The 14,390-nt window shown below is 37.1% G+C and overlaps 2 protein-coding genes across 4 annotated transcripts; one reads left to right on the top strand and one right to left on the bottom strand.

Annotated features, from left to right (window-relative positions):
• The first annotated feature begins 1 nt into the window (after nt 1).
• On the top strand, nt 2-7,368 carry plaat1 (phospholipase A and acyltransferase 1). Of its 3 annotated transcripts, XM_048200920.1 has the most exons (6): nt 2-142; nt 2,165-2,407; nt 2,881-2,936; nt 5,316-5,454; nt 6,443-6,711; nt 6,997-7,368. In XM_048200920.1, the coding sequence occupies exons 3-6, from the start codon at nt 2,904-2,906 to the stop codon at nt 7,096-7,098; spliced, it is 543 nt and encodes a 180-aa protein (XP_048056877.1). In that variant the 5' UTR covers nt 2-142; nt 2,165-2,407; nt 2,881-2,903; the 3' UTR covers nt 7,099-7,368. The 3 variants fall into 3 exon arrangements, with proteins under 3 accessions (XP_048056877.1, XP_048056875.1, XP_048056876.1); XM_048200918.1 differs by lacking the exon at nt 2-142 and having other exon boundaries at nt 1,984-2,407; XM_048200919.1 differs by lacking the exon at nt 2-142 and having other exon boundaries at nt 1,984-2,936.
• Nucleotides 7,369-7,639: 271 nt separating this feature from the next.
• Nucleotides 7,640-14,083, bottom strand: rfc4 (replication factor C (activator 1) 4). Its single transcript, XM_048200915.1, has 11 exons — nt 13,923-14,083; nt 13,703-13,826; nt 13,502-13,580; nt 10,829-10,908; nt 10,617-10,736; nt 10,392-10,535; nt 10,198-10,318; nt 8,416-8,541; nt 8,265-8,345; nt 7,977-8,090; nt 7,640-7,867 (listed from the first exon to the last, which is right to left on the bottom strand). The coding sequence occupies exons 2-11, from the start codon at nt 13,816-13,818 to the stop codon at nt 7,772-7,774; spliced, it is 1,077 nt and encodes a 358-aa protein (XP_048056872.1). The 5' UTR covers nt 13,819-13,826; nt 13,923-14,083; the 3' UTR covers nt 7,640-7,771.
• Nucleotides 14,084-14,390: the final 307 nt, after the last annotated feature.

Raw genomic sequence — 14,390 nt, 5'->3', positions numbered from 1 at the left:
CTGATTGAGATATTTGGATCTAACGAGCTAAATAAATAGAATATAAAATTGTTGTCATTTTATAAATGGCGCCACGCAATGAAATGTTTAGAGTAGAAGAGGCCCAGACATGCGCACTGACACTGCTGACACCTGCTGGAGAGTGAGTTAACTTCATTCAAAGGCGCTTCTGGTAAAATCTGACTTTGATTTAAAGGCCCACTGAAGTGCCTTGGAACGCGCAGCTTTATAATTTTACGTCATTTCCAATGAAACAGGATGACAGGGCGCGATATATCTAGAAGCTCCTCCCCTTTTTTCAAAATAGCCAATAGCGTTTCGCCTAGATCACAGCTCGGAGCCATTGAGCTCGTAAAACCCAATTTTCCTCATAATCTCTAACCGTTTCTCCTCCATATTGCTTTAAAATATAGCATTGTTTGTAGAATTTTATTTATAACGCACATTTTTCATGTTAAAAGCACTACAACACAAAATAAACAGATAAAATAAACTCTCCAATTCATCAACTTGTTTCAGAGCAACTGGCATCAGTTATAAACATAAACACATTACTCTAATTAATATTAACACACATTAACTAAATTCTGAAGATTAAATTAATATTTCTTAACTTTCTGAATGTTATTAATTCATATAATTACTATTAATATTGAACATCAAACTGGTTTCTTAGCATTTTCTTTACACAAAGCACAAATGCAGTGTATTTTCCTGCCCTCTTTTGATTGACAGGATACATCAGCTGTTTTTAAACTATCAAAAACATTATATTTGCTAGAGATGCACTGATATATCAGCCAATAATCGATATCGGCCTATAAATGCAAATTTCCACAATATTGGCTATCGGCTGATACCGATTATTGGCCGATATATTGGTGCATCTCTAGTAATCATAATGTTTTTGATAGCATATCTACGGAGCCCCGGACATGACATGCAGGAAAAAATAATAGGCTAAATCGTGTGCATGATTTACTATTTTGTTCCCTCGATTTACTAAAACGTGCACATGATTTACTATTTCGTTCCCTCGATTTACTAAAACGTGCACACGATTGACTATTTTATTCCCTCGATTTACTAATACGTGCGCATGATTTACTAATTCGTTCCCTCGATTTACTAAAACGTGCGCACGATTTACTATTTTGTTCCCTCGATTTACTAATGCGTGCGCATGATTTACTATTTCGTTCCCTCGATTTACTAAAACATGCGCATGATTTACTATTTCGTTCCCTCGATTTATAAATCATGCACATGATTTATTAATTCATTCCCTTGATTTACTAAAACGTGCGCATGATTTACTATTTAGTTTCCTCAATTTACTAAAACGTGCGCGCAATTTACTATTCATTCCCTCGATTTACTAAAACATGCACACGATTTACTATTTTGTTCCCTCGATTTACTAAAACATGCGCATGATTTACTATTTTGTTCCCTCGATTTATAAATCGTGCACATGATTTATTAATTCATTCCCTCGATTTACTAAAACGTGTGCATGATTTATTAATTTGTTCCCTCAATTTACTAAAACGTGCGCATGATTTACTATTTAGTTTCCTCAATTTACTAAAACGTGCGCGCAATTTACTATTCGTTCCCTCGATTTACTAAAATGTGCGCATGATTTACTATTTTGTTCCCTTGATTTATAAATCGTGCACATGATTTATTAATTCATTCCCTCGATTTACTAAAACGTGCGCATGATTTATTAATTCGTTCCCTCGATTTACTAAAACGTGCGCATGATTTACTATTTCGTTCCCTCGATTTACTAAAACATGCGCATGATTTACTGTTTCGTTATTTCGAACGAAATAGTAAATCGTGCACACAATTTAATTTTTTTTTCTTGCATGTCATGTGCAGGGCTCCGTACATATCTAATTTATGAGATTACAAAAATATGTGATGATAGGGTAATAAAAAAGCCACTGAGGCGAATGCATGAGGTGACCTTTACCCCTTACTAAATAAACTGCACATTTACATCATAAACAGAAACATGTTTTGTGTTGTTTGTTTTTGTGGTCAGTGTTGGAAGACCACAGAACAGATGACTTGAATTTATTCTTAGACTGTGTGCGGAACACTGAATTCATTGATTAGAATGCACAAATCACATGTTTGCCTTCAATTTCAGCATTCCGTGTGCCTTTCCTGAGGGAAGAGAGGTGCTTTGACACAATGACAGTGTGACCCGTGAGTGACCGCAGCAGCTCAGTGAGTTCAGATCATTCAGCAGCAGCAGCAACAACTCTGAAATCTCTCCTCGTCCATTAGACTCTCATTATATACAGAAATACTGAGGGTTTTTTCTCTGGAATCAAACGGATATCCGATGGAGGGTTGAAATCATTCATCTGATGATGAAATCTGCTGATAAGTAAGTAAATTTGAGATGAAAATTAAATCTATTATGATATGCATTTGTTGTACAGAATGACAGTGGTCCAATAACATGATTAGGATGCCGTTTATACAAGTGTGTATTGTATTTCTGTCCAAGATTATCTTTGATAAACACTGTATAAAACATTTCATGCCACTTTTCCACTTGTTTCTCTATTATTTGCATGCCATTGTGAGTGTTGTAAGAGCCTGTGTTTATTTGTGTTTGTGTAACTGTGACCCTTTTCATTGTCTTGTGTTACTCCAGCATTCTCTGGCTGTTTTCACACCACAACTCATTTTACATGCTTAGAAACGTTTACAGAAATGTAATATTTTTATTGATTTCAGTGTTGTCTGATGATCCCTCTAGAGCAGCTGTCACTTCAGCAGTATTAAAGTCTATGTATGAAGGATGATTCACGCAAATGGACAAAGATTTAAAATAGCGGATTATTTTTCCCTCAGAATGTGCAGAATTATGCTTTGGGATGATGGATAATCAACATAGAAGAACTGTTAATGTGAGTAAACAAGCCCATTTAAAAAAATAAAAATAAAATAAAATAAAAAATACTTAGAAATGTGTGTGAATGAGCTAAACAGCGTTGTGGAAAATAATGTGTTTACTATACACGATTTTTATAAACCAAGAAAGCATATAAAATAATAAACTAGATAAAAAAGTTAGTCAAGACAAACTTTAAGTTGGCTTGAAAAAGCCGGTCCAGAAAGTTTAAAGTTTGAAAGTTTGAAAGTTTTCAGTTTGAAAGTTTTCAGTTTGAAAGTTTGTTTTAGTTTAGTAGTTTTGACAGATAGATAGATAGATAGATAGATAGATAGATATGTGGTTGCTAAGGTATTCTGGTTGGTTGCTATGCAGTTGCTAGGGTACTCTGGGTGGTTGCTAAGGTGTTGCTATGTGGTTGCTAGGGTAATCTGAGTGGTCACTTGGGTGTTGCTATGTGGTTGTTAAGGTATTCTGGATGGTTGCTAGGGTGTTGCTATGCAGTTGCTAGGGTATTTGGGCTGGTTGCTAGGATGTTGCCAGGGTGATTTGTGTGGTTGCTAGGTAGTTGCCATGGTGTTCTGGGTGGTTGCTAGGTTGCTCTGGGTGGTTGCTATGAGATATATAGATAGATAGATAGATTGATTGATAGATTGATTTAGTTTGATAGATATAGTTTGATAGATAGATTGATAGATGATAGATAGATAGATTTAGTTTGACAGACAGATAGATAGATAGATAGATAGATAGATAGATTGATTTGGTTTGACAGATAGATAGATAGATTTAGTTTAATAGACAGATTTAGTTTGATAGATAGATAGATAGATAGATAGATAGATAGATAGATAGATAGATAGATAGATAGAGTCAGGGTACTCAAGGTAGTTGCTAAGGTGTTGTTATGTGGTTGCTAAGGTACTACGGGTGGCTGCTAGACTGTTGCTATGTGGTTGCTAAGGTATTCTGGGTGGTTGCTATGCGGTTGCTAGGGTACTCGGGGTGGTTGCTAAGGTGTTCTATGTGGTTGCTATGGTATTCTGAGTGGTTGCTAGGGTGTTGCTATGTGGTTGCTAAGGTATTCTGAGTGGTCGCTTGGGTGTTGCTACGTGGTTGTTAAGGTATTCTGGATGGTTGCTAGGGTGTTGCTATGCGGTTGCTAGGGTATTTGGGCTGGTTGTTAGGATGTTGCCAGGGTGATTTGTGTGGTTGCTAGGCAGTTGCCATGGTGTTCTGGGTGGTTGCTATGAGATAGAGAGATTGATTGATTGATTTAGTTTGACAGATATAGTTTGATAGATAGATAGATAGATAGATAGATAGATAGATAGATAGAGTTTATGAGTTTGAATGAGTTTCAATGGAGAGTTAAAGCTCTAGAAGGAGTTAGAGTCAGAAATTTTAGTCTCAGAAGAAAATAGCATTACAGTAAGTTGGCTTTCCCAAGCCAACTTAATAATCGACAGACAAGCTAAAATACAACAGAATTACCCATGGTGCACTGTTTTGTGTACTAATGTTTGAACTATTAAACTAACATGACACAATTAAAACAAAAAATTCTGTCATCATTTACTCACCCCGTGTCGTTTCAAACCCGTAAGACTTTCGTTCATCTTCGGAACACAAATGAAGATCTTTTTGATGAAATCTCAGAGATTTCTGTCCTATAGCCTTCGCAACTTCCACTTTAAATGTAGTTTAGACATCATTGATTAAAGTAATCCACTCCAGTAGTTTAACCTGAGTTTTGTGAAGCGACATAGGTGCTTTGTTTGTGTAAAAAGCATAATTTATCACATTATTTACAAAGTATTAGTCTCAAATGCGCGTACACGCGAGCACCACAACATATGCGTGTTGAGCAGCCGTTATTTCGTGAACGTGCGTTGGAGATGAATTTGCCCGTTCACACAAAGGACGATAACTATAATGAAAACGATAAAGATATAGTTCTAAAAATCATTACACATAAAAAAGAATAGCAGAGTTCACACCACAACTATAACTATAAATGCACAGAGAAACAATATTGTTGGAATCACTTTCAGAGTGATGGTTTTTCAGCTAATGAACGATAAAAACATTGACAGCCAATCAGAATCCATCCTGCTTTAAAGCGCACGAGCATTTAAAGTGACAGACGACAAAACTGCAGCGCGCACTTATAATAGAAGGATCACACAATAATTATTTAGATTTTTTTTTTTTATCTGAGGATTAAAGAAGCTTCTTGGAAAATGGAAAACATAATTAATCAAATAATCTGTTACTGTTAAAGAAACAGCATGCATAAAATACAAATTGTAGAATTGTTCATTGCTGAAAGTGAACTTCTACAGTATGTCATTATATACTGTCCTTTGACTGTCAGTTTATCTGATTGCTTCAGATGGCCTCCAGTGAACCTGTTACTTATCAATCTAATGAGGAACCCCAGCCTGGTGACCTCATCGAGATCTTCAGACCAGCCTATCAGCACTGGGCTCTTTACCTGGGAGACGGATACATCATCAACCTCACTCCTGTTGGTCAGTGTCATGTCTCAAAAATAGCTCAAAGCTACACTCTCAAAAAATATTTAGCCCTAAATTTAAGATTTATGTATATGAATTGCATATAAAAGCTCAGTTCATTTGGATTAAACAGTTTAAAACAACTTTACATTTGTTAATGTTAGTTGACTTCACTTAAATTGTATCTGTATCTATTTAATGGACCTGAGCTAACAATTAACTGTATTTTTTATGATTTATCGTAAACACTGTTTAGTACATACAGTAACAAACATATTGCTCGTTGTTAGTTAATGTTAGTTAATAATGCATTAGCCAATGTTAACTAATGGACCTTAATGGAAAGTGTTACAGAACAGCAGAAATACAGCGGTTACCCCCTGCATATGCACATAAATGAACTAATAAACTTAATGCATATTTGTCTGTTATACATTAATGAAATAGGTCATTATAATGTCATAGTTTATTATTAACTATCTATTTGATTTTAAATAATCATATTTTCAAAATGCATTTATTGAAATTGCTTCAAATCAGCATAAATTTGTTAATCAGTTCACTCTAAAATAAAAAATTCTGTGATTAAAAACAACCCAAATTGGGTTGAAAATGGACAAACCCAGTGACTGGGTTGTTTTAACCTAGCAGTTGAGTTAAATGTTTGCCCATTTCGATGTTTGTCCATTTTCAACCCAACTTGGGTTGTTTTTAACTCAACATTTTTTAGTATTACAAAATATGAAAACATGGCTAGCTGTGGAACAAGCAATATTCAATTAGTTCAAATTGGATTTATTGATTATAAATATATAAATCTGCTTATTGTGTATTTAGTGTTATTACAGAAATCTGACCTGTTTCATTTTTGTATGACTAACAAATATGCATCACGTTAAGTTTATGTTAAAACTGTGTCCAAACGCATGTGATTTTTAAAATGCAATTCAAATACATAATCATTTGAGTGCAAACATCTTTAAACGTGTTTTCCTCCCATCAGATGAGGGTCAAGCAGCTGCCATGTCCAGCGTGAAGTCTGTGTTCAGCCGGAAGGCCGTGGTCCGCATGCAGCTCTTGAAGGAGGTTGTGGGGGCAGATTCATTCAGGATCAACAATAAATATGATGACAATCACACGCCCCTGCCCGTCTCTGAGATCATTCAGCGAGCTCAGCTCCTCATTGGACAGGAGGTGTCATATGACCTGCTGGGCAGCAACTGTGAACACTTTGTCACTCTTCTTCGCTATGGGGAGGGAGTGTCTGAACAGGTTAAAAAATACCACATTATTACTATGTTTCAGGAATTTGGTATTCAATCAGCACTATGCAAATCGCAGCATCTGATATGGTATTTTGGCATGTTTCAAATCTAGTGAAGATGCATTTTGAGGGAGGCATCATGGGTGCTCCGACCAAAAATGCTGTCTAGTTAGACAAGTACCATGTAAATGCCTTGATAGATGAATATGGTATTTAGTCAGAAGCTCACCACTGTACTTTTTTTCTGTAAGAACATCCATACTGATGCATTGCCATTCTGTCTGCGTTCACAGGCGTCACGGGCGATAGGCGCCATCAGTTTGGTGACGGCTGCAGCAAGTGCTTTCTCAGTGCTGGGACTGATCAACACACGCTCCAGAAACAGACCGTTCTAGATCTGCTGAAGCTCAGACCACATAAGACGTTATATATATGGAGCGATCTGAATTACATCTGCTGACCTTTTCATATGGATGGAAAGACTGTAGGGCATCTGATAAAACAGCAGTCAAAAGTTAAATGTCCTCGATATACTCAGCTTTTTAGGTTGAAAACAAGTTGTGCGTGACAATGCAATGAACCTTTGCTGTGACAACTTGATATGGTATTCATAGAAATTAAATAAAAACTGTAATAAACTAGGATTTTGTCTGGATAAAGGAGTTTATTGGTTTCTTGAATGTTCAAACACCAGATTTTCCTCATATTCTCTATTGTTGCAGCTCCTCTCTTCCCAGTCTGTCAGTAACGCTCTGTTTAGTTCCTGTCTCTATGAAGCCCCTCCTTCTGAAAAGCACAATGTGCTCTGATTGGTCGGCTGGACCAGTGTGTTGTGTTTGGTCGAGTGCTTTGTCCTGCCCCTTACCATAACCGGCAGTTTCGACAAAAATATTAAATGTAAAAAAATGAACAAAAAAAACAACAACCCACAACATATATTGGAAAGAAATGTTTTAATTACATATATCAAATGTACAAAAGGTTGAAAACAATCTGGGCAGCCACATGTGAAAGTAGCACAATGCTGTTTGGTCAACTGAAGTGTAACAGAGCTGCTGATTGGTCGGCTCAAGTGTTCTGTGCGGCCTGCTGCATGATGACAGAACACAGACTCAATAACTGCAGATACTCGTCTGCGCCGTCTGACAGACACTTATCCACCTCCTGAAAGACACAGATCAGAACATTTGATCTCAACAAAACCAACACATTTTCACAGAACAAGAAAACATTTTAAACTCTCTTGGTTCATGAACAGTGAAGGTTCACTTACGGCCATCTTCTCTGCAATGACAGACTTCTGTTTATCGCTCAGCTTTTCTTCGATGATGACGTCATGTAACTGGTTGAGAACATTGTTTGCAGCGTATCCCTGATCGATCAGATCCTGAACAAATCAAAACGAGCTTAGCAGCCGAGATGCAGAAAATTGATGCTGAAAACATTCACACATGGCAAAAAAATGATGTTCTTCCTCAGTATTTTTGTCTTGTTTTCCCAGTACAAATATCTAAACATTCATAAAACAAGATGCATTTACTTGGGAAGCAAAATGTCTCACCTTCACAGCGAGCTCCAGCTTTTCAAAAGCACCTCTGTAACACGTCTGGAGGAGCGTTTCAATCACTTTGGGTGGAACCACCTTGAAAAGAAAGTATAGTTTTGAGATGGTTTATTCAAAATCTGGGTCTCAATCAGGTACGTTCACTCACCCCGGCGATCTCGATGATGATTTGTTCAGTAATTTCCCGCTCAGCGTTGAGTCTCGCGGCGCTCTGGAGATACGTGATGGCTTTCCGGAGATCTCCTTCTGACACTTTCACCAGAGCCTCGATTCCCTTCAACACACATGAAATATTTCACACACACATTCGATAAAATATTTAGTTGATAAAAGAGAGTTTGTGCTTTAAATTCAGCATGAAATTTCTTCTCTATTGTGACGTATATATCTGAGTGAAACGACTTCTCGAAGAACAAATGTCAGACGGGGCTTGATTTTGTCTGTGGGAAATCGATTGGATGGTTGGGGATCGGCAAGGTTTTTAAAATCAAATTTAGGGCTTTTTAACACTTGCACAAATAAAATTAACTCCATATAGGTGGGGTAGAGCAACGTCTAGGGTAACATGCAACCATAAAATGACAATTTAATCAACTTTACAAATCAAACAAAACAGGTTTTGACAAAAAAGTTTTAGCAAATGCTAAACCTCACATTTCAGCCTTTAAACCTTTTTAAAGAAAAGGGATACATCAAATGCTTATATTTAAAATATAATTATTTATTACATTCATTTAAAATATCATTTTATATATCTTATCTTAATTGTTTAGATTTTTATAATGCACATTAAGCTTCTTTTTGATCCACTAGCTGAATGAAAATTAAAATTTCACCTTCTGACAGTAGCAGAAATATAGCGGTTACCCCCTGCATACAGCGCAGATGCACTTTTTAGAAACGCTACAATCTTGCAAGTATATAAACATCCTAAGGTAAACACTATTCATCAACAGTAGATCGCTTGGCATAAATGTGGGCTTTTCAGTGATAGCGAACTGCTCTGAAAGTGTGAGCTTGGAGAACATGCAATAGCGCTGCGTTTTTACTTTCAAACATGCAGCGCTCACATTTAACTAAATCATAGTCTTTTGAGGTTTAATAACCACATTAAGTCATATCACGATTCCTGTTTTTACCTTATTGGAATCAATAAGCAGAATCGGAATCATTAAAATCAATTCAAACATACCAGTACTACAGTACATTTTTGCAGTACTGGGTTTATTCGGTACCCGCTGATAGACGCTGCTTCCAAACGGTCTCGTTTGTGTTTGTTTGAGCTCTCTGACAGTCAAAAGTTTCTATTTACAGTTTTTACAAGCACTGATCACTGTAGCCAATCACAGTCATTTCTATTGAGTGCATGAATGCAATGGCCAATCAGAGGTGCTAGTCAGTAAGTTGGTCAGAATCCACTTAAAGGGATAGCAACATGTCAAATCTTACAAAAGTTACTTTCAAAGGTGATTTACTCTATTTTGATCGCTACTGTAGACATCAGTGTTTATATCTGAACTTTAAACTTTTATCCCAGTACTTCTGTGATCATTTTAATTATTATAAGACAATAATGAAATTATTTCTATTAAAAGAAATAATGATGCCGTGTAGTAGAAAAGACTGTTTGTGAAGCTGTTTCATACCTAAACATGACAACTGCTCTCTCTGGATCTGAACGCAGATCTGAATGTTCGCTGTGATCGTACTTGTCAAAGATTCAATAGATATAGCCGAATCGTTTTCATTTAGGAATGAGATCGTGATCTTGTAACGATTAATTGTGTAATCATACACTGCAGTTTTTGGATTGGCAACTGTATTTAAATGTTTGATTGAATCGGATTGAAACATCGAAATTCAATCGATGACTGACGGTGATAACCAACCATATTTCATGGATAATAATAAACAAAACTGCTCCATTTACATCTTTGCTGTACTTGAGGTTCTCCTTCCCACAGATCTCCAGCAGACGCTCCTGCTGAATGTCATTGGCCAGCGGTTTGAAGCGGAACTTGGAGCATCTGGAGGTCAACGGCTCAATGATCCTGAAGAAACAAGCATGAGTTAAGAGTCATGCTGTAGAAGAGGCTCATGGTGCGTTTGTGCGTTCACACTGACCGGCTGACGTAGTTGCAGATGAGACAGAATCGAGTGGTTCGAGACTCTTTCTCCATTGTGCGTCTGAGCGCCGCCTGAGCGGCGTTGGTCATTGAATCCGCCTCGTCCAGGATGATGATCTTAAACGGCGGACAAGGCTTCCCACTGGGAATCAGAAAGGAAAGCTTGCATTCAGAAAAACATGATCAGTGGGAAATCATCACGTTTAATGGCGGCGTAACTCACTCTGTTCGCGAGCCGGCCACCGTCAGCTGGGCAAAGTTCTTCACCTTCTCACGGACCACCTGAATCCCTCGTTCATCAGACGCGTTGAGCTCCAGAACTCTCTGTCGGTACAGCTCAGGTCTGCACACACACACACACACACACACAACAGCATATGAGCAAACGTGAATCTGCATCATCACGCCTGCACTGAACACAGGTACAGTTCTTACCCATAAAGCTCTCTGGCGGCCGCGAGGATGGTGGACGTCTTTCCTGTTCCAGGAGGTCCATAGAACAGCAGGTTGGGCAGCTGTAAGAACAGCACATCATTATTACACTGTCATAGGATTCATTATATTTTTAATTACTACTTATGTTTTTCGTTATTGTCAATTTTAAAAGTTTTAGTAATTTTGATTTTTTTTTTTTTTTAATGTCTTTGTTCTTATTCATTTTTACTTCAGTTTTAGTAATTTTAGTACTTCAACTTAAACAGAAATGATTAATTTTGCCTTGGCAACTAATTGAAGTAAAATAAGTTCTCTTTATTCATTTTTATTTCAGTTTTAGTAATTTTAGTCCTTTAACTTTGAAATTTTGCCTTGGCATCTAATAATGCTAACAACATGCTAATAATGCTAAAACATTGCTGTGTCCCAATTTGCATACTATCCGTCCTAAATAGTATTCGAAATAAGAATTAGTATGTCCCAAATCGTGGTGTGTTGAAATGAGTATTCCAAAGTGTTCTACTTTTTCCGGTTAGAATTCGAAGTGCAGATCCGTGCACACTTCTAACGGCTAACATTGCCCATAACGCATTGCGCTGTGGACGAGGATTCGATTAGAACTACAAATATATAAAGTGTTAAAACTACAAACATGACGGATGTGTGAGACCGACGGTTAAGCAGAGCGGTTAAGATAAAGGGGCTTGAATGATTAATAATCAGTATAACCTGACGAAAACATATTTATTAAATGTTATCCACATTATATTTCATCTGCAACAGCATTGTGAACATTTATAACGATGCGTTTGGTCATTAACTCTTAAATGCATCATTATGCAAAGATGACCCATGACTGGCAGATTAACATGCGACTACATTTCTCTTCGAGACGGAAGGAAAATAAATTTAATTCAATGTGGAGGACTGTAACTGTGACAAGATGATTGACAGGGCAGCGTAAACAGTTACAGGTTGCGTAACTAAGCGACAGAACATCCGTTAAAGACGCAATTACGATGAGGTAGTATGTCCCAAAGCTTGCATACTCTTCTGCTACACACTCAAAAGTATGTACTATAAGGGTCTTATAAAGGTTTACTATAAACGTACTTCTGCTTTCCGCTTCCGCTGTATGTCCTACACCTTCCCTATTCTACTTACGGAAAAAAACGAAACTGGCGCCGCGTTCGTTCTGTAAGTTGAATAGGGAAGGCGTAGGACATACAGCGTAAGCTTTCTGAAGAATACGGAAAGCAGAAGTACGTTCAAGGCAATAATGTGTGTTTATAAAGCATATACAGTTGAATTTTTTTCAAAAATGACTGATCGTTTCTCTAGATAAGACTCTTATTCCTCGTCTGGTATCGTTTAAAGCTGCACTGAAACTGTTGCTGCGTCCCAATTCGCCTACTGATACTACGTCCTAAAAGTATGTCTTTTTTGTAAAGAAAAAGTACATACTTTTGAGTGTGTAGCAGAAGAGTATGCAAGCTTTGGGACATGCTACCTCATCATAATTGCGTCTTTAACGGACGATCTGTCGCTTAGTTACGCAACCTGTAACTGTTTACACTGCCCTGTCAATCATCTTGTCACAGTTAAAATCCTTCACATTGAATTAAATTTAATTTCCTACCGTTTTGGAGAGAAATGTAGTCGCACGTTAATCTGCCAGTCATGGGTCTTTCATGCAATAACTCTCCTCATCTTTGCATAATGATGCATTTAAAAGTTAATAACCAAATGCATTGTTATAAAAGTTCACAATGCTGTTGCAGATGAAATATAATGTGGATAACATTTAATAAATATATTTTCGTCAGGTTATACTGATTATTAATCATTCAAGCTCCTTTATCTTAACCGCTCTCTCGCACATCCGTCATGTTTTTAGTTAACACTTTTTATTCGTATTTGTAGTTCTAATCGAATCCTCGTCCACAGCGCAATGCGTTATGGGCAATGTTAGCCGTTAGAAGTGTGCACGGATCTGCACTTCGAAATATAACCGGAAAAAGTAGACCATCCGGGTATCTTTGAAATACTCATTTCAACATACTACGATCTGGGACATACTAATTCTTATTTTTCAAATACTATTTAGGACGGATAGTATGCAAATTGGGACGCAGCATGTAATTTTGACCTTCAACCGTTTGGAGGCCATTGAAGTCCATTATAAGGAGAATAATCCTGGAATGTTTTCATCAAAAACCTTAATTTCTTTTCGCCCGAAGAAACCGAATGAACATCTTGGATGACATGGGGGTGAGTAAATTATCAGGAAAAGTTTATTTAAAAGTGAACTATTCCTTTAATGGATCTTGAGAGAGGAAATGTCATTGCTGGCTATGCAGGCCTCACTGAGCCATCGGATTTCATCAAAAATATCTTAATTTGTGTTCTGAAGATGAAAGAAGGTCTTACGGGTGTGGAACGGCATGACTGCGAGTAAACATTTTTGGGTGAACTAACCCTTTAAAGTACTTTTTTAATATGGATTTTTAGTTTATGGTAATAACAGAGAGTAATCTTTTGAAATTAAGCTACTGACTCAGTGTGAAACTTTTCTGACCTCATTAAATGACATGACGTGTTCACTAATTTCATCACAAATGTTCTGATTCAGATTTCACAAACAGATCAGTGTAGTGAAGGAGAATCACGCACATCAGCGCCCTCTAGAGATTTCTTCAGTACTGCAACCACCTCTTCCTGAAAAGCCACTTCATCCACACACTTTGGTCTGCTGAAGAGATCAAAAACACACACAGATGAAATCTGAGGTAAATTATGAACACACTTTGGAGCAAAAATGCATGATTCACTCTCAGATGACATGAATATGGTGCATATGTGATGAAGTCTCACTATTTCTCCACCCAGGGCACTGCTCTCTGCTTCTTCTCTCCACCTGATGATGATAATGATGATGATGGTTTCTGAGCTTTAACACTCTGTGAAGTTCCTTTCAAAAACGCCTGCATATCTCCTCCTGTAAACAACAGAAGAGAGAAAACTATCATTTAGACTTCTTCATCATCAGATTTCATCATTTATCTCCATTTACTGAGGTGATAGACGCTCTCACCTGAAGCTGACACGACCGATGGAAGAGAATAAGGCAGAATATATCTCTTTATTGTCGAATAAATGTGAATGAAACGCTTCGGAGGTTTGTTGATACTCCGTCAGATTCCCGCCAGAGACGCGCGAATGTCGTTTGCGCGTGTACGTCAATGGTGCGCGCCGCTGCTGCTCGTTATCACGTGATAACATTCACGCTGAATGTTTTGCTTTAGATTATGCTTGTTTTGTGTGTTTGTGTGTGTGTGTGTGTAAATAATAATATTAATGTCGTTAGTAATATTATCACACAGACAAGAATATGTATTTCAAATCATTCGATGGTTTTTCAAGAAACATAATCACTATTATGGAAGTGGAACAACATTAAACCCTCCTTAATTTATTTTTAAATGTTTATCATCCATAAAAAATGATTTAAAAAATCCAGAGATTAAACAAATGTATTAATAAAAGACACTATTGATTTGAA

The sequence above is a fragment of the Megalobrama amblycephala genome, linkage group LG8 (assembly GCF_018812025.1).
Source record: "Megalobrama amblycephala isolate DHTTF-2021 linkage group LG8, ASM1881202v1, whole genome shotgun sequence".
Lineage (NCBI taxonomy): Eukaryota > Metazoa > Chordata > Actinopteri > Cypriniformes > Xenocyprididae > Megalobrama > Megalobrama amblycephala.
This window is presented reverse-complemented; position numbering and strand designations above follow the sequence as displayed.

What these genes read in the sequence shown, in the direction of transcription:
- plaat1 (XM_048200920.1), top strand. Translation starts at nt 2,904, where the DNA reads ATGATGGATAATCAACATAGAAGAACTGTTAAT. An exon ending in AACATAGAAGAACTGTTAAT is followed by an intron (nt 2,937 to 5,315) that starts GTGAGTAAACAA and finishes TGATTGCTTCAG; the next exon opens with ATGGCCTCCAGTGAACCTGT. An exon ending in CATCAACCTCACTCCTGTTG is followed by an intron (nt 5,455 to 6,442) that starts GTCAGTGTCATG and finishes TCCTCCCATCAG; the next exon opens with ATGAGGGTCAAGCAGCTGCC.
- rfc4 (XM_048200915.1), bottom strand. Translation starts at nt 13,818, where the DNA reads ATGCAGGCGTTTTTGAAAGGAACTTCACAGAGTGTTAAAGCTCAGAAA. An exon ending in AGCTGGAGCTCGCTGTGAAG is followed by an intron (nt 8,091 to 8,264) that starts GTGAGACATTTT and finishes TGATTTGTTCAG; the next exon opens with GATCTGATCGATCAGGGATA. An exon ending in TCATTGCAGAGAAGATGGCC is followed by an intron (nt 7,868 to 7,976) that starts GTAAGTGAACCT and finishes TGTGTCTTTCAG; the next exon opens with GAGGTGGATAAGTGTCTGTC.